Raw genomic sequence first — 24,364 nt, 5'->3', positions numbered from 1 at the left:
TTTGCTAAATATGGGCAGGACAAGTAAAAATCTGAACTACTGACCCAATCGGGCCAGAAGAAAAAATCTGTACAATTGAGCCCTGGCAACAACCCAGTAAATTCGGACATCCGACTGATCACTTCAGTTCATTTTGGGTGTGTCATCCTAACCCACTGTGTTTGTGGAATTATTCAATAAGTGGCATGAGTTGAAGGTCAATCTTTCACATTGTTTTTGTCACTCATCACAAATAAACCACTTTTTAGCCAGTGAGTAATTGTACGATGTAACACAGTTCAATGGAAAGGAGGAGGTGAGAACCGGCTTGACAATATAAATGATAAATTAATGATAAATTTAACCAAAAAGACAAATACACACACAGGTGCAGGGCAGCTGCCCGTAACTCTCTCTCTCTGTTGCACTGCCATCTCCGGTCGCCTTTATCCCTCTCGGGCTTGATCAGCCTGATTAGGGGCCGGGTGTGCAGAATCATGACCCGGCCCCGCCCTCCGCCCTGCCACATACGAGAAGAGGAGCACTTCAACATCACAACAGATTTTTTTGAAGTGTTTATGAATTCATCTGCTTGCATCTGCTTGTAATTGTGTCATTTAAATTCAGATTGTAAATGTTGCTTCTCTTTTAGTGAACATGAACGCAGTTATGACAGTTTCTTCTGAAAGATTGCTGGGTTCTGAGTATGCCAGAATCAGTCTATAAGCCTCTCAGTACTGTAATTGTTAATTCCGGTCTAGATTCTTGTGTTCTTAAATACATATCTGTGTGTCTCTTTCTCAATTTTTCTGCCAAAGGAGAAAATGTGAGCATTGCTTATATTTGCTTGTTCTTAACAGGGGTCTTTCAAGATGCACTTTTTTAGTTATGGTTTCAACGCTCATAGTTCAAGACACTGAAAAAACAGTGAGATGCAAAGTATCTTTCTAAAGCATTTGTACATAGACCAACAATTCAAAAACAGAGCAGATGAAATGCAAGAGTGCAATATTTGTGAAAGGCCCCTTAGAAGTCAGTTGCTGATGTAGGCAGTAGAAAGCAAGGCAGCTCACTACTGTAGGTAGGTTTTGGAGCAAAGCTTCTCATGAGTCAACTGAATGATGGGGCTCTCCACTCAACAATGTGTAGCACATTATTGATTTTTCATTATTGTAGGGAGTTACTGTATATATAATTTAAGCTCACACCTGAAAATATATCTGATGTGATTTCCTACACTAGACAGCATAATGGAATTAAAATGCAGTTAAACCCAGAGGGAAGGATTATATAATGTTGAGGCAGCATAAGATGTTATGACATAGCATTTTCTTGGAAACCCCATTGTATTTTATTGATCGGGTTGTTGATGAGTTGATGAGATTCATAAGTGGGCAGAGCTGGAAAGGGAACCCCCATTCCACACAGATCACAAAGCCCCCATGATGCCAGAGTAAAGAGTGATTCATTCACTGCTGTTGTTTATTTAAAGGGGAGGAGTAAGTGATTAGACAAAGCCTTTAAATGTGACCAGTGGACTACAGATCAATCAGTTTACTTGCTAGATAAGTGCATTTTCTGTCTATCTTAGCTTTCTTTTTGTATCTCTCTCTCTCTTACTCTCCATGGCTTTTTATCTCTGCCTGTGAAACAGGTTAGGTGATTGTCACAGTTTAAAAGTGCCTCAGTCTCTTGGAGTGTGTGGATATATAGTGTTGTGTGTGTAATTGAATTTCCAAGTCTGTGTTAATATGCTTGAATGAGAATGCAATGGAAAAGGTGGTGGGGTGGAGGGAGGGTGTGGAGTGGTTATAAGGAGGAGACAGATAAATGGAGTGAGAGAAGAAGGTGTCGGTCCATTACTAGGCCATTGTCTGCCTGGTGTCTGCGGACTCGTCACAGAACTGCCGATGCTCTGATTGGCTGGCTGAATGTGCCCACCGTTCATCATAGACTCTCCCCTCAAAGGGTACTTCAGATTCCTTGCTGCCTTAGATGATGCTACACACACATGCACAGATATCTACACACATAGACACATAAAATGGCTTAAAAACATTATGGCATTTAAACCTATTGAAGAAATTCTTATTTGTATTGATGTTTATTAGGTGCTATTTTAGACACTCGCATTGCCTATGACAGCTCACATTTGCCCTGTATCTTATAAGAATGTCCTATAACACAAGGGAGGAATATCTCATTTCGGCACTGTGTTAGGAATATCTCATTCCTAACTGTAACCCTAATCCTAATTTTGTATAAAAGTAATCCATAAGACTCCAGTAGTTAAATCCATATCTTCAGGTGTCGGTGAGAAACAGATCAATATTTGTTATTTTTGCTGGACATTCTTCTCCTTGCCCAGCAGGGGGTGATATTCAGAGAAGAATATGAATCACCAAAAACACAAGAAGAAGAATGTGAAAGTGATCTGTTTCTTTGTTTCTCATCCACACATTCTCATATCACATTGTTTCTGAAGATAGTCCCTGCGTCCAAAACCGTGTTCTGTCACAGTATGTACCGTATTTGATGAGAAACGCACTTCTCAGCCGGTAAAACAGTACACTTTTTAGGTATGCGAGAGGCAGTATGAATAGAATTCGGACATACTAACATCCAGGAACATACGCATAGTCCCGTGACCAGAATATATGACGTGACAACAACAACCGTGAAAATAATCCACTCAAGTTTGGTTAAACAAGCGCCATTTAAGCACAATGAGCAACATTCTTTGTGTATACTGCACTTACTGTTGAAAACAGCCTTCCGCCCCGCTGTTCTCCGCCATTTGTTTTAAATCCAGCATTTAAACATGACGTCTCCTCAGCTCCCGCTGCATTGTGGGATAGGAAAGTGTTTAACCGATCCACACTTCGGATTCCCGCTGGAAGTAGTAGGTCATCCGGGCATTTCTCACTTACTGTCTTATGAATACTATGGATTCGGTCATACTACTCCACTGGCATACTGTTTTTGGCATACTATATAGTAGGGAAGTATGGATATTCAGACATAGTGATTGATTTAACCACTGGAGTCTTATGGATTACTTTTATGCTGATTTATTAGATTTTCTTTTAGCTTTAAAATGTTGGAACCCATTCACTTGCATTTTATGGACCAAAAGAGCTGAAAAATTCTTCTAAAAATCTTCATTTGTGTTCAGCAGATGAAAGAAAGTCGTACACATCTGTGATGGCATGAGGGTGAGTAAATGATGAGAGAATTTTCATTTTTGGGTGAACTATCCCTTTAAGGGCTCTTGTCAGATCTGGATGAATTTGTCAATAAGAAGAGAGGTTTGGAAACCTTTATAGTAATTATTGCGGTTAAAACGTGAAAATGTCCCACAGGGACATTATATATAATGCTGAAATATAAACTAAAGCAAGATCATGCTTTATTAATGCCTACTTTCGCTATTTCATAGCATTCTTCTTTCAGTGTAGTTACAGTTTTCATTGTCGGAAGAATTTAGATCATTAGTTCTATACAGCAGTAATGCTGCTCTCGAAACCAGAGTATACAGCCTGCGTAGGGCACCAACCCCGGTCACGGAACACTCGCTGTGTCTGAAACCGCCCCCATCCACTATATAGTGCACTATTTTGGGTGTATGCCATTTTGTAGGAGTGTCTGAATTCTGAGTGAGCCTCTCGTTCCCTACTTTTGTTCACTCATTCTTACCCACAATACACTCTAATTTTGAGTGTACATTCAATGTACACTCGACGATGGTTAATTGCCCATAATCCAACGCGGGGAAGACTTACGAGCTGGGAGTTTACTGCTTCCTTCACTTCTGCAATGTTTTATTTCATGCTGAATGTATTAAATTACTTTTTGACAAATCATTCCTTGATTAAAATAACATAACATATAGAGAGGCAAAACATACATTTAAAAATGTACTCTTTATTTATATTTATACAGAATTTTGCCATTAAGCTGAAGAATTCATATTTACTAAGTAATTCACTGAGGTGATATTATTTTAATTCAGGAGACTGCACACAGTGGAAATGATAATTCTGTGGATGATTTAAATATTCGGTTATAACATGTAGGTTATGATAATTTTATTGGATGAGGGCGCTATGTGTCCAGAATCGCTACCCAGCTTGTATTGGAACTTAAAGATACTAAAGTATAACAAATAAATACAATAATGTACATTTGATAAAATGTGTTTACTCTTAAAATTAACATATATAGTAAAAATGACAAAGAGAATGAAGATTTATTGTATTGCTAAATTATTTAATAAGAATAACAAATAAGGCCCACGTATTGTAAAAGTTCATATGTGACATTGTTTCTGCGACAGCCCCAGAGATCCGACGCTCGGTGTATACATCAGCGTCCGAATTCACTCATTCATTTTGTTCACTCAATGCTGAGATATAGTGCGCTCACTGCAATTCACTATATAGGAAATAGTGAATGAGTGAACGATTTCGGACACAGCCACTGTCTTCGCCAAATGATCGCCACACGTCCACACATCTCTCACACGTGCGCCTTGCTTTGCACATGCAGAAATGCTGTCTGTTCGCGCTCCAGTTGTCGAACACGCGAATGGTAGAGCAAAAGGCATTTACACTTAACTTGGATGTTTACATGGATTTATACAGTTAATCAGCCCGAAGTAGCTGCGATAGTTTCCAGAATCCGCGGAGCAAATGCGTAAATACTGCCCATGACATAAGGGACTCGGGACAAAGTGCACTGATATATTGCTGCACTGATTTAAAAATGTACACTTAAAAACTGATGTCATAAGAGCCCAGTTACAGAATCACCCTGAAAATAACCATCACATTACACAGAAAATCCAGCGTTAGCATTAGAACCACAACTTACATCGACATGCTGCCTTAAATTGAAGCTGAGATTTTAATCTTGAAATATCTGCTTGTCTTGGTGTTAAATGAAGGCATTGCATGACAAAACTATAATTTTTTCACTGTGCAGAGCGAAGGAAGTGTTTCACTTTGAAGAGCATGATGCTGCAGCAGTGATAAACTACACATTACACATTAACTAAAATTAAACCCAGTAATGTAATGACAGGAACGCCGGCCATTGTAAAGAAGTTAATTTTTTCATTAGAAATTTACTTGAGTGAGAGTAAAATGTACCCACTTTTAAACCTACTCTAAAAATATTTTTTTCCCCAAAAAGTTACTCAAGTAAATGTAACGGAGTGAATGTAGCACGTTACTACCCACCTCTGCTTTCCAAAATAAATTTATAAATTTAAGGGCTTTTATAAGGACATGTCAATGCACACGTGTCAGATGCACTCTTTTGGAGCATCTTTGGTTGCGTTGCGTCATGAACACAGCGTTTTTTGTCGCTGTGTCAAGTTAAACGTAGTTTGAAACTTAAAAACACGTTTAGGGATCCCTGCATTTGGAGTTGTGCTACGTCCAGCTGTGTTTGAATGCAATAACGCATTTTCATCTTGCGCTGTCGCTAGTTTCAAGCAAGTCTGATTGTGCGTTGTTCTCTGTACAACTGTGTGTTGCCTATTCAGCTGGAATTTTGCTTACTGCCCCCTGCTGAAAACAGGTGGTGCTTCAAGCTTGAATTGCTCCAATGGTAGGAATATTGCTTACTACGGCCCAGGAACATGATTAAATGCCTTAGTTTTCATCTGGCTACCGTTACACTCACACCCTAAACCTCACTCCCATCCAAATCATGGTACCAGTGTCACCATTACTGCTCGATCCGCCCAGAGCGGGATTCGAACTGGCGATCCCAGGCATGGGAGCCGGACGCACTAGCAAAGAGGCTATAAAATCCATGGCCACTAGCCTCGGTCGCTAGTGCATTTCTTAAGGCCAGGAGAATGAGGTTTACACACTGCACAGTTATCACGTACTAGCTGGCTACCATTACACTGGCATGCAGGGCTAGTGAAAGTTTCATCAACTGGCCCGAAACACTCTCACACTGGCCCTGGGCCAGTGAGACATTCTTGTTGTTGAGCCCTGATAGCAATAGTAATGCAATCAGTAGCTCTGATAACTCACCTGCACAGCAGCCAAAGCTGGGCGAACTGAATGTCTGATTACATGAGAAGCGACAAAATTTACAGAAACACATTAGTGAGGTGTTAGTAAATTAGTAATTAGTAAATCAACAGCTCTTTTGAGGAATCCCCTCCTCATCTCCTTCTTTCCACATGGCACAGTGTGGATTTTGGCATTGTGTGTGTTGTTGGACTGCAGGGGTTTGGAGTTGTTGCCCCCTGCCAGCTACACCCCTGCTGAGGTGTTAGCGAAGGTGCCTAATCTAATCTAATCTGCTTGATGGGATGATGAGTGTAAACACTTCTTCGATTAGAGATGTGCATGGGCCGATGGTGGAAATGGCAGCAAGCGGCAGCCCAAAACTGTCGGCTGATGTCAACAACAGCTCTGGGGCAGGAAGTGTGTCAGCTGGAAACTGACTGGCCATCCATTCATTTAACAACCCCGTCCCTCTCACACCTCCACTGGCTACCCGACACCCCATATAAACCATGTTAGCCATGCTCACCTTCATTCACAAACAATTAGAAATCGTTAACGCCTTGACTCGCACCTTTCTCACAGTCCTCGGGTGTTTTGGCTGTATAACACCACTGATGATATTGCTGTTTGTTATTATAAAGCAGAATATTACTGTGAGATCCTGAGCTCGGAAACCAGCATCTGAATTTTAACCAACACTGGGGGATTGTTCATTAAAATCTGTTGCCCATATCTCTGTCTCATTTACCTTCAGGGGTCTCGCTTGCTGTCCATCTGTCTTACTCTTCTCCTTTATCCCTACATACTTGGCTTGCCTCTCTCGTTTTTTCTTCCTGTGGATAAAGTGCTCTTCGGCATTTAGCATGCACACTAGATCAGGGTTTCTCAAACGTTTTTAAACCAAGGACCCCTTTGATTAACCCCAAACTGTTCTCGAATCTCCGACAATAATAATTGCCAGCCATACATAAGAATAACATGCTCTGCAATACTTTTAAAATATTTTATAGTGTATCTTTGTTGCTGATTTGGCTCTTTATCACTTGCCATGATTTTTGGTGAAATGTTGGTACACAATTCAGGAGTTTCCTGCAGACCCCCTGACTATTTTAGACACACCCCAGTTTGGGAAAACAGTAATGAGACATGAACCCTTCTTATTTACTCCAGCGCATTTTTGGATATTTTAGTAATGAGTTGGCTCGGTGTTTGTGTACTACGGAACCATTTTTTTCAAAATAAGCCAAAACCGAAACTTCGTTCTGGTCTTTGATAGAGAAAAGAAATAAACAACGAATAAAACGGTGGCGAAGTATTTATACCTCCATAATTTTGGTGTATATGTACATGTGTGCATGATTTGTGTCTGTGGCATGAGTATGTATGCGCTAATGTGTGTGTTAGATTGAAATTTTGACTGTCTGAATACATTTTCAAAAGAATGATATGAATAGTTTGTTTATGATTAAATAGAAAAATAAAAGTGTCCTCATAACTGGAATTGCACAATGTTTTTTTGTTTTTTTTAATAATGTGGATATTTTCAGTCTGTGCAGTATCTTTCCAAAAACACAGGCCAGGTTTATTAAATCACAAACACTCTCACACACACATACCATGAGGTAGCACGGAACATAAAGCAGACACCTGCTGTCATTGTCTAAAGGAAGACGGACAATTTTCTGATTCTGATATATTTATCTGTGTGAGTGAAAGTGAGAGAAATATTATGTTTATTGTATTTTCCCCACTTATGTCTGACTGCTTTACAAACTCATAGAGGTGATGCAGGCCTTACTCTGCCTTGTTACATAAGCTAACTGTTTTGAATCCTTATTTAATCTCTGTTTAGTATCATGAACAGATTTGACATTTTAGTGGTGCTTGCTATTGCTCATACTGTATTTGGGTAATGAGACATGATTGAAATATTAATGATACCTCTAATAATGTGGCATGTTGAGGTGTGCCATTATTTGTCGAAGTGATTGGACTTACAATGTTTACGTTTGTGTCTTTGTGCCATGTATTTCAGATATGGACGAGTGTGAAAACGACTACAATGGCGGTTGTGTGCATGACTGCATTAACATTCCTGGAAACTACAGGTGCACATGCTACGATGGATTCAAACTCGCAGATGATGGGCACAACTGTCTCGGTAAGATGCTAAAAGTGCAGCCCAGTGGAAACAAATGCACATTCGCTCTGTTTCAAAACCTAGCTAGCTGCCTCCTGCCTCTAAAAGCTATTTTACCCAAAATGTGTGTGTATATTTTTGCTTATTAGAGTCTCACCTCATATCACATCAAAACAATTGTGAGTCATGTCACTTATGAGGTTCCATTTCAGTTAGGATGCTGCATTAAGGGCCGTTCAGACCGAACGCGTTCTTGTGCTAAAAAAAGCTTGATGCAGCGCAACGTATATAACAGAACGCAGGTATCTCGAAACATGTTTTAAAAAATTATTTTTAACGTGACATGGTGTCAAGATGCTGAAAAAAGGGTAAGATATGGCACAAAGGTCAAAGATGTCCATTTAGTGCATGTTTACATTTAAAATATTTGAAAATGAAGATGTATGCAAAAAAAAAAAAACCCCAAAACAAATGCTTTATATGTGAACATCTTTTAGAAGGTAGCTGCCTGTATAGATTTTAGGCACAAAGGCAGCTTACTAAGTTTTAGAATAGAGCAACATTCCCACACACAAATACACTCAGTTGGCTCTGCTGATGGACTTGAGTTAGTCTGAGCTAGCCGATGAGCTAGTCTCTCGTCATCTCTTTGCCCGGCTAACGACCTCTGTAATGACCCCTTCCGTAAATGTAAACAAATCTGCTTCAGCGAACTTCCAGCCTCTTTCTGCACAGTGCCTTGGAAAAGGCAAGCCGAGCCACGTCTAGCACCAGTGTTCCAGTTCGTTCTGACAGGAGCACGCCAACAGGAGCCTTGCAATTATTTTCATCTCTTAAAAATGTCACCCAAATGTCACCAGTGGCGCAATTGCATCACATTCCCAGAATTCGGCAGTCAGGTCTGATGTTTATATTAGCGGTTAAAAATGGAAGTAGGGAAAGAAAAGGCTGGGAGAAAATTAATAACTTATTTATTGTAATAGTTCAAAGATGAAATTCCATGACCCAGAGAGTCATGGTTTCTCTGGATTGCTGTGGGGATTGAGGAATTCGTTAAAAAGTGTGTTTTTTTGTAGCGAAGCTTTGCCTAGTCTGTCTGTGTTGCCCCTATAAGTGAGTACAGATGTGTTTTTGGTTAAACAAACTTATCAAACTGATGTGTGGTGGCTCTTTGGTGTCACAGTGACAATGTATTACAAACATCACTGTCACAAGAGATAGAGAGAGTCTGAGCAGCTGGATGAAGAACTTGGGCTGCTCTCCTCTCAGCTCTTCTTTGCTCTCATAATCCAAAGTAAATATGGGCTCAGAGCCCTTTCAGAGCCGGTAGTGTTACTTATTTTCAGGGTACTGTTCTCATAATTTTTCATTAGACACTCTAATGATGATGGATCCCAGAGCAGGACAGTAGGACTCAGATCTGCAGAGACCTTTACCTCAACTGACACGATTCCAATAACAGTTTTTTTTATTTTTTATTTGTCTCTCTACCACCCACTTTCTTCTCCAAAAATTGGACTGCAATTTTTTTTTAATTATGTCATTATTTATTCTATCTGTCCATCCATCTGTCTGTCCGTCTGTCTGTCCTAATATATACAATTAATAATTATTAATTAATTATTAATTAATAATTGTTAATTTTATATATATATATATATATATGTATGTATATATATATATATATATATATATATATATATATATATATATATATATATATATATATATATTAGGACAGATGGACAGACAGACAGACAGACAGATAGATACAGTAGATAGATATAATAAATATATTTTAATATATAATAATTATGAATTATATATATTAGGACAGACAGACAGTCAGATAGATAGACAGATAGATAGATAGATTATATTAATTAATTAATTAATTAATCTATCGATCTGTCTGACTCTGTCCTAATATACAATTAATAATTATTAACTAATTGATAATTAATTAATATATAATCTATCTACCTGTCTGTCTGTCCTTATATATATATATAACTAATAATTATTAATTAATAATTAATTAATATATAATATATCTACCTGTGTGCCATCTGTCCTAATAAATATAATTATGAATTATTAATTAATAAATAATTAATATATAATCTGTCTGTCTGTCCTAATGTATATAATTAATAATCATTAATTAATGAATAATTAATTAATGTATAATCTATCTATCTATCTGTCTGTCTGTTCTTATACATATATAATTAATAATTATTAACAAATTAATTAATATATAATCTATCTGTTTGTGTGTCTGTCTGTTCTAATATAATATAATTAATTAATAATTAATTAATAATTAATATATAATCTGTTTGTCTGTCTGTCCTAACTGAATTAATAATTGTTACTTAATTAATAAATAATATATAATCTCTCTATATATCTATTTGTCCTAATATATATAATTAATAATTATTAATGAATGTATATTCTATATTTCTATCTATCTATCTATCTATCTATCTATCTATCTATCTATCGTGGTTGGGCATAAGTGGGGCCTGGATAAGTGGGGCATAAGTGCCCCCCCCCCCCCACCATCTCCGGTTGGACGGTGAACCATGAGAACCTATTGCCAACCCTAATGGTCAAAATGCCCCCCCCCAAAATCTCATCCTTGTACCTGCCCTGCTTTGTCTGTCTCTCAGTATTTTCTTTGTTATCTTGGCTGTGGGTCTCTTTGGAGTAACTCCAGGCTGTTTCCCTAGAGGCGATAGACTTGCCTTCTATTTGACATCTTTATTGTGGAATGTCTCAAATACAAGTCTAATTGATGGCTCTGGGAACTAAGACAAGGCTGTAGAGGGCCATCAACAGCACTGAGGGGGCTCTTCTGTTCTAACCCCCCTTCTCTGCTGCTCATGTTTTGTTTTTCCATTTTTTTTTTTTGTGTCTGTATCGCTACATTTCTCTTCATTTCTTTCCCTCTTTTCACTCTTGCTTTTAATCTGGTCTGTCTTTCTTCATCTCACCCCTCTCTTCCACCTCTCCCTAGAAATAGATTGACACAGAAAATGTGAAGCATTTAGAAATCAAGCTTACGTTTTTTCTACTCCTGTCCTCTTCTTTGCCTTGCATGCTGTCTCTTTTCATACTCTCTGTAATTTGCAATGTTCAGGGTTCATACAAGTAAAATTTGAAGTGTGTAATTTGTTCAGCCTGAATACTTTTTCCAGTTCCACCTTAATATGTACTGTAGAGACAACTTTAATTAAGCCATTTGTAGGTGGATTCACACAAAAGGTGTAAACAATATGACTCTGTGATGCTTTCAAAACATTGCTCTGTCTGTTTTAGCATCTCAACCAGCCCGATGAACTACGGGCGTCAAGATTTTCACACAAAAAAATTCCTTACATTTCAGGTTGTTTCACCAGAACATATCATATGACTTCAGAAGATTTGGAAAATAATGCACAAATTGCTCTGACTTCTTTTATGATACTTTTGAGTCTTTTGAGGCTTTAAAATGAGGCACTATCTACTGCCATTGTGTGCCATTTTATAGATGGACTGCAATATTCATGAAAAAAGCCCCTTTGTGTTCTGCATAAGAAAAAAGTCATATGAGTTTGGAACAAAATGATTGGGAAATACATTATGACAGCATTTCGTTTTTTGGGTGAACTATTCCTTGAACTTCTATTAAACTTGGAACATTCCTTTAAACACTTCTCTGGATTGACCAAAATCTTAAAATCATGCATTTATTCATAAAGAAGATGACATATGACTTTTTGTCATAGCATCCCACATGTTTCCTCCTCATGCAATCTCCCCTTTCTAATTTATGCTGATCTTTTTCATTCACACATTATCGTCAAAATCCCATTCTTTCTCATTGGTGCTTGAATGTCATATGCTGTGTCAAATTACCCCTCATGATTCATATTGGCACATCATCTGTGTGCATTATGTCAAGTTTAGGTGGAAACCACTAGAACTATTGACCTTTTTGAAAGGCTAAATGAATCATGACAGTTTATGATGACCTTTTCCTTTAATCTGTCTCTCTTGTCCCTTTGACATCCTCTTTTGTTCTCATCTTTTTCATTTTCTCACCAGTCTGTTCTGCTTAACCTTTTTTGACTCGCTTCTTTCTGTAAAATTTCTTATAATGCTTTATGATAAATGTTCTGCATGTAATTTGCATCTGCATATATCCCATTTGTTTAAACTGTATCCTGAGATTTAGAAAGTAAACTTAGTTTAACTAGAATTGTTTTTTTGTTGTTGTTTAAGAAGAAAGTAGTGCTTGCTGAGTGGGTGGTTGTCAAGTCATTGCTAAGGTTTTCTGAGGTTGTTAGTGCATTGCCATGCAGTTGTTGAAGTGTTCTGAGTGGTTGCTAGGTGGTTACTGTCCCAAGTCAAAAAAGCCCACTCCCAAGTCTCTATGATACTCTGGTCACTAGATATGACTTAGGTTACTCGTTCACTGTAAGTGTATGGGATTTTTAACGTCCTCCAGGCGAAAACTGCAAGTCTGATTGCTTAGAAAATGAATAGCACACTTTTCTCATCAAGCTGCTAAAATTAAGTATCATTCATGCATGTAGCACAAATGGAATAGGATGTGTTCAAATCTCTAACCCTAAGAGCTATAGTAATAGTGATGCTTGCTCTAGTGAGCACCACTTGAATATGCTTTGCATAGACACACACGCACACACACACACTCTCTCAAAGTGTCTTCAAACAGACAGTAAGAGTGCGAACTAAACCTGCAAGCTCTTTGAAATGTACAGAAATCAGTGCAGCGGCTTGTCTGTCTGACTGATGTTGTGTAGGAAGTTTTTTTGAAACTCCCAGATGTCACATGTTAACAAGTTAAAGCTTTAATTGATTTAAGATTGGCTAATGGTGAGCTGATTAAAGAGCAATTTACTGCAGTTCTTCTGTCTTTTTCATTTCCATTCTTATTTGTTTTCTCTCTCGAAGCTGACAGCTGGACTCAATGTGTTGATCATTTGGTGTTTTTTTATGAATGCCTGTGCTGCCGCTGCTATTTATTTATCTTTTGCCTGCTTTTTTCCTCTCTTATTCCATCATTAGAATGGGAGTAGAGAAGTCGTGTAGTTGTAGAAGGAAGGAATGTTTTGTATCACCACGGTGACAGAGGGGTGATGTTGTAACAGAGGTCACTTTTAAAGAGAGAGTCATCACTTCTGTTGAGTTCTGTTCTGTTTAGTGCAGTTCCGTTCAGTTCTGTTCACTTCTATTCAGTTCTATCAGGAAGACTTGCAGATTTGAATAAAGTTTTAGATTACATTTATTTGATGAATATAAAACAGGAATGTAATGTCTCTCTTTGGCGTAAGCCCCGTCTGGCGGTCCGAAATTGTTGTACTTGGAACCATCAGATCCTGCTGAAGATAGGAGGCATGGGCGAGGAGCCTACCCCCGTGCAGGATGGGACTCAACTGGTGGCGGTGGGGTGGTGGAGGTTGCCGTGTTAGCACACTGAAACAGCAATGTGATAGATTGTGAGCAGACTTATAAAGCATTGGCTTACATGTGATTGGCTTGGAGCTACCTAGCTAATGGTGCGATGATGTACAGCTGCTAGTCTTCCTGCTAGAACTATGCTACGCTTACATTTCTGTTCAGTTAACTTCAACTCTGTTTTGTTCAGTTCACTTCACTTCCATTCAATTTACTTTTCTTCTGTCCATTCCTATTCTGGTCTGTTCACTTCAGTTCACTTTCTGTTCTGTTCACTTTCTAAAGTTAACTTAAAATTATTTTTAACTTCATTTTTAGGCCTGTTCATTTATTTTCAATTCTGTTGACCTCTGTTTAGTTCTGTTTATTTAGGTTCAGTTCCGTTCAGTTTAGTTGATTTCTTCTAAGTTCTGTTGTCTCTTCTGTTCTGCACTGTCCACTATATTTCTATTCTTTTCTGTTCACTTCAGTTTGCTTTCTGTTCTCTTCAATTTTCTTCAGTTCACTTCAGTTTCGATCTGTTCATTTCAGGTCAGTTCATTTATGGACAGTTCTGTTAACATCTGTGTAGTTCTATTCATTTTCTGTTCAGTTCTCTTCTCTTCTCTTATCATATTCTCTTCTCTTTCTTACTCTTTCATTCTTATTTATGCTTTCTTTCTGTACTCCATCTCTCTCTCTCTTTCTTTTTCTGTTTCCCCCGTCTCCTCTCTCTCCCTGTTGTATCATGTCATCTTACATCTCTTCCAAATTAAAGTTTACACAAGAGCAATCAAACAAAACAAAAGTGTTCTAGTTTAAACTCGCAGGCTGGTATGCCAGGGCTCTTGTTTAAATTTTGGCAGAGAGGGCCTTAATTGAGAGATGACAGATGAAATGTTGTTTTTTCCTCCTTTTAAACGAGAGAGTGCTGTCACACTGATGATATCTGTTTCCATTCCCACATTAAACACAGTGCACAACACACTCGTAGCCAGAGCAGCTCGAGACAGAGGCAGCCAGCACATGTCTTCTGCAAACCCTCCTATCAAATATTACTCACGCCCATTAACAGACCAATGAGAGAGGCATGTTGCCATGACTGGATTATTAAGTGTGTTGATAAAAAAAAAAAACATACTCTGGGTGGCCTTACAAGTGACATTTTTCTGCATCTGTTCTGGGAATTTTTCAATGAAAAAAGAAATGTAAAACACGGATAAATTCAGGAAGGAAAAAATAACAAAAGTAATAGTGAAAGGAAAATAGAAAGAAAGGGGTGACAAATTATAAAATGACAACATGCCATTAAAGGGTAAAGGTATATGCCACAAAGTTTCATGAGATCTTTATAAACTTGTAAGTGAAGGTCACAGATTATTTATAATGCACCGGGGGTAAAATGTAATTATGAAAAGCATGAGTACTTAGGGTGTTTCATGGCAACACTTTACTGAGGAAAATTTTATTGCACAGAGGTTACTGTTTCATAGCTCTGTAATGGAGTAATAGAGTTCTTAGTACTTCATTAACAGTAAGTATCAACTTTTTCGTAGATGCTTCTCCTTAAATTCCCTATAGGAGAAATACAAATAGAAACAAATGAGATGATTGTTGACATGCAGGCCTAAGTGCATAGAGATAATTAGCTCAGATAATTATGTCCTAGAAAGGATTTGGTAAAAAAAAAAAAAAAAAAACTTTGTGGTGATATTGAAAAACCAAGCTTTTGATTTTGGACACTATATGTTGTCAGATCTGAGCACGGTGTTAAAATCACTGCTGAAACTGTTTTAGAGAAGCAAATGAGATATTTAAAAGATCTCATTTATGGTTTGTTACAAGTGTCTTTGTGGGGTCAAATTGTTTGAAGTTCTATCAGAGATCTGGCCAGAAAATGTATAGCCTATATTTTAAAAAGCTCTCAGGTCCTGGGACAGACAGGGATGCCTCTGTGGACGAGGTTATAAAGACTGGCCTTCTCCCCCTCTCCCCCTCTGCTCATCCCCCTCTCTTGCAGGGGACAGTAGTTAATAGGACAGTAAAGGCCTTGCTGCCCTGACTGCGTTAACAAGATGCCCCATGGAGGCTAAAATAAGAGTTATGTCGCCAGGTAAAGCCAGGAGCCAGATAATAAACCACTGTGACCAAATTAGACTGTGAAAAGTGGTTGTGTTCGCATGCTGGAGCGTTTGCGGATAAGTTTGTGTTAAAATGTGTGTATTAGGGCTGGTCGATATTTTGAATAGCATGATGATTTTGCACATTTTGCTTGTAGCTTTGGATAAAAGGGTATGCGAAATGACTAAATGTCATTTAATGTCATAAAGATTGTCGTTAGACTTGTTTCACGACCCCTCTTTATCTTGCAATTTGCAGGAATAAGAACATTTTAATTGTGTCTCTGATCAAACTTCAGTTGCAAAAATGGCTATATAAATATGTATTTAATTGTTACTACTATGTTTCATGAAGTTGGTATAAATTAAAATTATATATATATATATATATATATACTATATTTTACTTCTTACATTGACCATTTTGAATTTAATCAGCAAAATTTTGCTTGCTCTATTTGTAGAAAAAACCCCCTCCCTTTAAGCCTTTTCAGAGCAAATAAATTAATATTGAGTTATGTACTGAATATAGTCAAGAGCTTGAAAAATATTTAGCTTTAATCACTGAGCCCTAGTGTTTATATATTTGTATAAATACGTCTCTCTATATAGTGCATATACTGTATATACTATAATGCTCATTCATTGGGGTGTTATTGGTAGTTTATATTTATATATTTATAAGAGGATAATCAGGAAAAGAATAGATGCCATGTCCAGACATTAGCAGTGATATTAGTCTGTCCCGCAGCTTTACGAAGCAACACAGGGATCCAAAGTGCATTAGCCAATCAGATCCACTCGCGACAAAATGCTTCAGCCTGTAAGCCGGACTGCATTAGATGTTTAGTCTCTTTGAGTCCTGCTGTCTCATACACTATGCTACGCGGGTCATGCAAGTGAAGTCAATAGACCAAAAAGTGTGCTTTTGTGCCGCCACGCTCGGGTGCCAACGGCCGTAAAGTTCTTTACACACACAAATAAAGAGCATCCCAAACACAACCCTGTACTCGTAAAAGGTACTGCCTCTCAACACACTCCAAACAGACAGGATGGTAAACACAAACACATGCCAACATTAGCTGTTACACATTATCAAAAAGACATGGTGTGGAGACAGACACAATGAATGTTTGTTTGAAACACGGAAAATAGTGCTGATCATTCAGCTATGACAATGGCGGAAATGTTCATGTTTTTTTCCATACCTCATTTACCAAAGCTTTGATACTCACTCACTCATCCTTCCAAAGTACGACATTCTGAGTGAGTTTTATTAGTGGTATGTAAACAGCAGAGCTGGAATATACTAAACAAAGTAGTCACAAACATACTCATGCAGGCAGAAAATACACACTGTCACACAACACAGATTATCTAACCATTGAAAACCTTCATGTCTGTTGAACAGAATTCAGCTAAAAGGTGAACCAAGAGAGATAAGAGTTTGGACTAGAGTATAGTAATAGAACGAGTATTGGCCAGACCAATTTCTTGGCAGATATTTGACCATTTTGGGATTATCAGTAATTACCAACCACTTTGTCAACATGCACATTTTCTGTTTTCAAATTCTTTATATTCTGTAGTTTAATTACATTTTGATTGTGTAAAATAATTTTGTGTTTTTCTCATTTGAGTTCCAGAAATCTGAGACCTCAATGAAAATCTGGGATTCAAAATGCAATTCATAGGAATAGTTCACTCAAAAATGAAAATTCTCACATCATTTACTCCCTCTCATGCCATCCCAGATGTGTATGACTTACTTTCTTCTGCAAAACACAAGCAAATGTTTTTAGAATAATATTTCAGCTCTGCAGGTCCATACAATGCAAGTGAATGGAGGCCAAAACTTTGAAGCTCCAATAAGCACTTAAAGGCAGCATAAAAGTAATCCATACGACTCCAGTGGTTAAATCCATGACTTCTGAAGTGATCAGATCAGATTTGGATGAGAACAGACCAAAATGTAACTCTTTTTTCACTATAAATCTTGACATCAGCAATCTCCGATCATGATTTAAAGCTTGATTATGCTTCCTAGCACCATCTAGCGCATGCGTTAATCACTAGGAAGTGTAATCGAACTTGAAATCATGATCGTGCCTAGAGACTGCAATGGCAAGATGTACAGTGAAAAGGAGTTATATTTTGGTCTGTTCTCACCCAAAACCGATTGGATCGCTTCAGAAGACATGGATTAAACTACTTTAGTCATGTGGATTACTTTTTATGCTGCTTTTATGTGCTTTATTAAGCTTCAAAGTTTTGGTCGCCATTCACTTGCATTGTATTGACCTACAAAGCTGAGATATTCAACCACTTGACCACAGCATATTCTAAGTAGACCTGAGTTTTTCTCTCAGCGTATCATTCCAGGACAGAGCCAGCATCCAAAACACAATCAATGTTCTGGAAGGCAGATGGTGAAAAAACTAAAACCATGGAGTAGAACAGACAGAGCTTCATTCCCCCAAAAATAACAATTCTGTCATCATTTATTTACCCTCATGTTGTTACAACCCCATATGTCTTTCTTTCTTCTGTGGAACACAATAGGACATGGTAGGGGCTTTCATTGCGTCTCTTTCCATACAATGAAAACAATTGGTGACTAAGACTGTTATTCTGCCTAATTTCTCCTTTTGTTTTCCATTGAAAAAATAAAATAAAATTGGTTGGGGTCAACATAAGGGGGAATCAGTGGTGACAGAATATTCCTTTTTGGGTGAACACAGCATGTCTCAAAAAAGTGACAGAAGAGAGGCAGTGGTACTCAATACTATGAGACAGTTTGTCATAATAGCGCTCCTGAGAGAGAGTTATAGCCTGCCGATTCCACAGTGGCAGGTTGCAGTGTTAGTGCTGTGTAAAACTCATTCAAGCAGGGGCGGACTGACCATAGGGAGAACCGGGACTTCCCCACCCCCCGTTCAAAAACTTTTGGGCAGCTACCCAGTTACTGCTATCGTTTTTAATTTTCTGTCACACAATCTTTTCAAATTTTAGTCTGAGTGATTGCTTGCCTGTTTTTTCAGTCATCTGTTTACTGGGTTGTTTATATGGTAGATGTGTTTTAAAACTGGAATATCAAACTCCTGGTTTAATCAACATCATTCCTCGGCAGCCACTGGTAGTCTCTTAGAGGAAAGGGAAAATTAGCCGAATTTAAACAAACACAGTTGCAAATACCTGTGTGGAGCCGGCTTAGGTTATGCAGGGAGCAAATTCTTGTGCCCGAATGACTGTGTTTGTGTGCCTTGTAATGACTGTGTGTATTTGTGTCTGACTCTGTTGGATGCTAGATGTGGACGAATGTCTGGACAACAACGGTGGCTGTCAGCAGATCTGCGTGAACACTATGGGCAGTTACGAGTGCCAGTGCAAAGAGGGCTTCTTCCTGAGTGACAACCAACACACCTGCATCCATCGCTCAGATGGTGAGTTTTACCCTAAAAGCATGTGTGTTTTTGTACGTTCTTAGCTTTAGGGACAAAACTGTCCACAAAGTGAGCTAGATCTGACAAAAACCTCTCTTTCTGGGGTCATCTGGAGACGTCCTCAATTAGCTCAAATATTTTAGCCATTTTTTAAGAATTACGAGTTTCAATTCCATCATATATTTATTTTTAACTAAATGAATTAATAAAACAAAGTATTTCAGATTTTTTTAGTTATTTTGATGGAATTTTGTTATGGAATTTAAATGTGTAAAAATGTGTAACTCTTAAAAAAAATTGTGTATAAAACATTTTATTAATTCATTGTGAAAAACCTTTTGTTTTAGGGTTAAGCTTAGTCTGTAGTAATTAAAATTAGCTTTATAGAAGAAGTAATAGAAGTCTATGGGATGTCCTCATTTAGATAAGCAAATGTGTTGGAGGACAATAAATGCTAAGTGAATTTGTGTGTGTCTGAAACAGAATGAGAGAGACTTTGACAATCACAAAGGTATCCTAACCAGGCGTGAATCGATTAAGCCACAAGCGATAAATCACACGAGATTTTGTGCTTTAGGCACAAAAAAATCACTTGATGTTAGAAGCCTAGTTAGGACATCATGCTAAATTAATCTTATCATGTATTCCATATGGTTCTGGCTTTCTCAGAACATTCTATTTACAGCATCTCCTTTCTGATTTTGGTCTGATGGTCTTGACCCTGAAGAGTACTGGTAGGTCACGGTCAAAGTTGAAGGATTGGAAGCGCAAGCAGCCAGTGGCCACGTCTTTTTGTTTAATATCAGTTTTCTATTAATGCTTGTTATGTTTCATATGTACGAATGCAAAGTCGACGTGATGTATGACTTCATGACGCGTGTGTGCAGTTCATGTGACCCAGTGATGGAGTGAGCCGACCCTCTTGTTCTCTCCCATTCCGCCTGTCAGAATTAACTAATGATGCTTTGCCACACTGAAGCGGGAACAGTCCCACACACTACACAGATCAGAGTGATTCACACACACTCATGAATGAGAGTGGGCTGATTTTATTTTTTCCCTCACAATCACGCGTGGAATGTACAACCTCCTTTTCAACTTCTCCTCATTACTTTCTATTTATCCTCTGTTGTGCTCTTCTGTCATTTTGGTATTCTATTCATACAGAAAATGTACATACCATGCACAGTAAACATACTGCAGACATAGTAGAATATATAGTATTCCAAACATAGCTTATAAATGTGCATAAGCCAACCAATTAGATTGGAGCTTGTGATTTTGAGAAAGCTCTAGCCATTTTTGTTTGCTATATGTGTCAGACTGTCCATAGGTGGTCTGTGGGTGTGGGGTCTGAGTAGGACATATTGAGAAAGAAAGATTGTAGAGGGATAGAGATGATCAGAGCTGGTAGGAGGGGGAAAAACAAGGTGTACAGAAACAGAAATGGTCCATATTTGCTTTTTGGGAAGCCCATAGCTCTTTTGGTGAATCTCTGGTCATACCTGCAGGTCATATTTTTACTTCAAAAACGAAGGTTTGGTAAATACTGTAGTAGTGTGTGTGTGTGTGTGTGTGTGTGTGTGTGTGTGTGTGTGTTTGTCTGTAAACAAGCTAAAGGGATGTTTTTGTGGTAACTCTTGTGCTGTGGCAGCCTTGGATGGCACTGCAGGGTACACACTCACACACACACTCACTCACACTCTCTTCTATGTACGCACTGTAAACAGAAGAGGAATCAGAAACTCTTGCCTGGAAAAACTAGATGTCATCTTCATTTCTCTTTTCCTTGTCCTGCTTAAATGGTTAGTTCACCCAAATTGACTCTCTCTCATTTTCTATCTACCCTCAAGTCGCTCAAAACATGTATGATTTTATTTTAGTGGAACAGAGAAGGAGTTCAGCCATGAGAACTCTCTGGAAGATTTAGCATGTCAATGTGGGTATGACATATTGTTAGGATATTGGTCTTGGCGGACTAGATCTGCTAACGCTGCTGCTGCTGCTGCAGAGCAAGTATGGAGACTGACATACTGAGGAAAGCATGTGGACATGCTGTTGCTGCTGCACAATTAGACAAAATGCAAGATATGCTGCATTGAGCATGTATGACATGCTGCTGCACAAACAAACATTACAAATAATCCCCATGTAGCAGTTCTAGACATGTGAAGCTGGGGTGGAGGTGGGTTTTAGAGAAAAAAAACTCTTGCAGCATGCTGCAGTGAAATCGGCTTATCTGCAAAACTGAACAATTGAAATCTAAGACAAAGAGAGAGACACAAGTTGATTGGCTAATTACAGGCCAAAAAAGCAATCAGTTTACACCATACAAGCTTTGGTTGGACTGGCTTAACATGTCACATGAGACCGAGCCAACTGACTAACAGATAACAAATTCAAAGAACTTATCAGCTTGCACCACATAGAGTTGCATGCCTGCATGGACACTAAATAATAATAATAAAAAAATATAAAATATAAAAATAGTTAGTTGCTAAATAAGGCAGAAACGTGTTATCACAGTCTATTAAAGGGGTCCATTGCGGTCTGTTTCGAATCTGTGGTAATCAATGGCATGCCACACAGGTGATACATAGAAATTAGGTTTTAAGATAACCCGGAATAACACCCCCCCCCCCCCCCCCCCATCATTCATTGTGTAGTCAAACAGGTAGTCCCGCCCCAAACTCACGCCATTGGCTAAGCCAGTGTTGTTATGTCGGGTAGCTACAATAAACAGATGATAATGCCATGTGGGGACCTCTAGTGGTACAAAAAAATACACACCATCCTTAGAGTCTTCCTCATCTGCTGTGGTCTCAAACACACACACACTCACACACACACACACACACACACACACACACACACACACACACTATAGATTCTATCCCCTAACCCTACCCCTACCCCTAAACCTAACTCTCACAAAAAACTTTCTGCATTTCTACATTTTCAATAAAACATCGTTTAGTATGTTTTTTAAGCGATTTGAATTATGGGGACACTAGAAATGTCCTCATAAACCACATTTATAGCATAATACCTTTGTAATTACCAGTTTGTAACCTAAAAAAATGTCCTCATAAACCACTTAAACCTGCCCCCCCCCCCCCCCCCCCACACACACACACACACACACACACTGATTACAAACAGACAAGCTTTCACACATTTAATCTCACCCTAAATGAACCTCTCACCTTCCCTCATCACTCTCACTCATCAATAGTGTGTGTCTTTGAATCTCTGTGTGTATGTGAATGTGTATATGTATTTTGTTTGCAGTTTGTCTGTCACCACCATGGCTTATTGGCTGAGTCTAAGAGTTATGTTATGTGTGTGTGAGAGAGATCTGTGATGTTGTGTGTTTACAATTCTTCACTCTCCAGTGCGTCCTGCTGGCCTGAATTTAGAGTAGTGTTGTGCGTGTGTGTGCGCGTGCGTGTGTATGTGTGTGACATTGGCGCCGTCTGACTGCTGTGGAAAAGTAGCGCTCTCTGTCAATTCTGTTGACCTCTGTGGGTCACTCTTTGACTGTAATGTCTGTATGTCCACATCTGAAACAGTATAGAGAGAAGAAGAAAGTTTATAAATCATACGTTGGTGAAAGAACATTGTTTTAAGCAGTTGTCATGGTCTATTTTTGCATATGCATGAATGCATTAATTATATGGCTTATAAGGCATATCTATCTATCTATCTATATATCTGTCTGTCTGTCTGTCTGTCTGTCCAGAATGTCTTGAAAGTTTGCTACATTACTTGAAATTCTGTGACCTGTGGCCTGAGCGGTCCAGTTTGAAAACTAAGCCCAGGCTTCTGATTGGATTTTAAACATGGCACAAGATCAGCACATGTTGTGAATATAATATCCTTGTAAAGTCTTCTTAACCACCAAAACCCTGGCAAATGTTGGTGGGTTGTAAATTGGGATTTTTTTTTTTTTTTTTTTTTGTGCCTTGCCAACAGCCTTTCTGGACTTGTGTGAAGCAATGGTTTTGGCTATGGAATTTAAATGAATCAGAACCTTTCCTAAATATTTCATGATGAAAAAGAGTTTTAAAGCCATTTCCTAATTTCTCTGTATTGTTTTAGATGTGCATAACCCTTAATTATGTGTGCTTGTATAGACAACTGACAGATCGACAGAAAGATAGACACATAGACAGACAGAGATGGATGAATGGATGCATACTCATATGTACAACATGTTCAAAGTCCTGGCTATTCTGGTTGACATGACTGGTTTCTACCTACCTCTCACTCTTTCTTACTTTCTTTCTCTCTGTCGGGGGAAAATCATTAATGCGCTGGCTCCCCTGATGCTGCCACTACAGTTCAGAGGCGCTGGTGGAGAAAAGCAAGCTGATGATTTATGAGCAGACGAGTGGGATAGGACCCATACACACACATATACACACTTAACACAACTACAGTGTTTTTCACACCTCTCTTACACACTGTATTAGCCACAGATAGAGACACACAGTCACAGCTACATATGAACATTAGATTATGGTAACATAAGCGTACAACCTTTTCTTGATCTTATCGTATTCTACACTTTTTAATTTGTATAAGTCTGTTTATAATGTTTATCACAGTTGTCATTTAGTTGTAATTACACAATTACAGAAACCCTGTCTCTGAACCTTTGAATAAAACAGACTGAACAAATACTGTACATTCTAATTCTGTGATCATTTTCTCATGTCATTACAAACCTGTATGACTTTGTCTTATTTGGAACAACATATTAAAAAAATGTCTTCCATACCATCAAAGTGGATGGAGACCAGGGGCTGTCAAGCTCCGAAAAAGGACAAAAAAGCACCATAAAAACATCACAAACATAGTCCATATGACTTGTGTGCTATATTCCAGGTATTCTGAAGCCATATTATAGGTTTTTGCAAGGAACTGGCTGAAATGTAAGTTGTTATTCACTGAAAATCTTGGCCACCATTCACTTGTATTGTATGGATAAGAGCAGCTTGGACATTCTGCCATAAATAGCCCCTTTTGTGTTAACTGGAAGAAAGAATGTCATATGGGTTTGAAACAACATGATGTGAGTTCATTATGACAACATTTTCATTTTTGGGTGAACTCTACCATTGAGATTTCTATATGTCAATGACCTGTTATTACTGGTGAAAAATCTTCATATGTGATAATCAGTTTTTTTCCCGT

At 38.3% G+C, this 24,364-nt stretch overlaps 1 protein-coding gene across 2 annotated transcripts in view; it reads left to right on the top strand.

The window, feature by feature from the left end:
• The window catches only part of LOC127436390 (signal peptide, CUB and EGF-like domain-containing protein 1), a 105,597-nt gene that overhangs the window by 12,866 nt on the left and 68,367 nt on the right, over window positions 1-24,364 (top strand). For both annotated transcript variants that reach the window (XM_051690495.1, XM_051690494.1), the window contains exons 3-4: window positions 8,047-8,172; window positions 19,031-19,165. In XM_051690495.1, the coding sequence (XP_051546455.1) occupies window positions 8,047-8,172; window positions 19,031-19,165 (261 nt within the window). The remainder of the gene's footprint in view (window positions 1-8,046; window positions 8,173-19,030; window positions 19,166-24,364) is intronic.

The sequence above is a fragment of the Myxocyprinus asiaticus genome, chromosome 47, assembly GCF_019703515.2.
Source record: "Myxocyprinus asiaticus isolate MX2 ecotype Aquarium Trade chromosome 47, UBuf_Myxa_2, whole genome shotgun sequence".
Classification (NCBI taxonomy): Eukaryota; Metazoa; Chordata; class Actinopteri; order Cypriniformes; family Catostomidae; genus Myxocyprinus; species Myxocyprinus asiaticus.
This window is presented reverse-complemented; position numbering and strand designations above follow the sequence as displayed.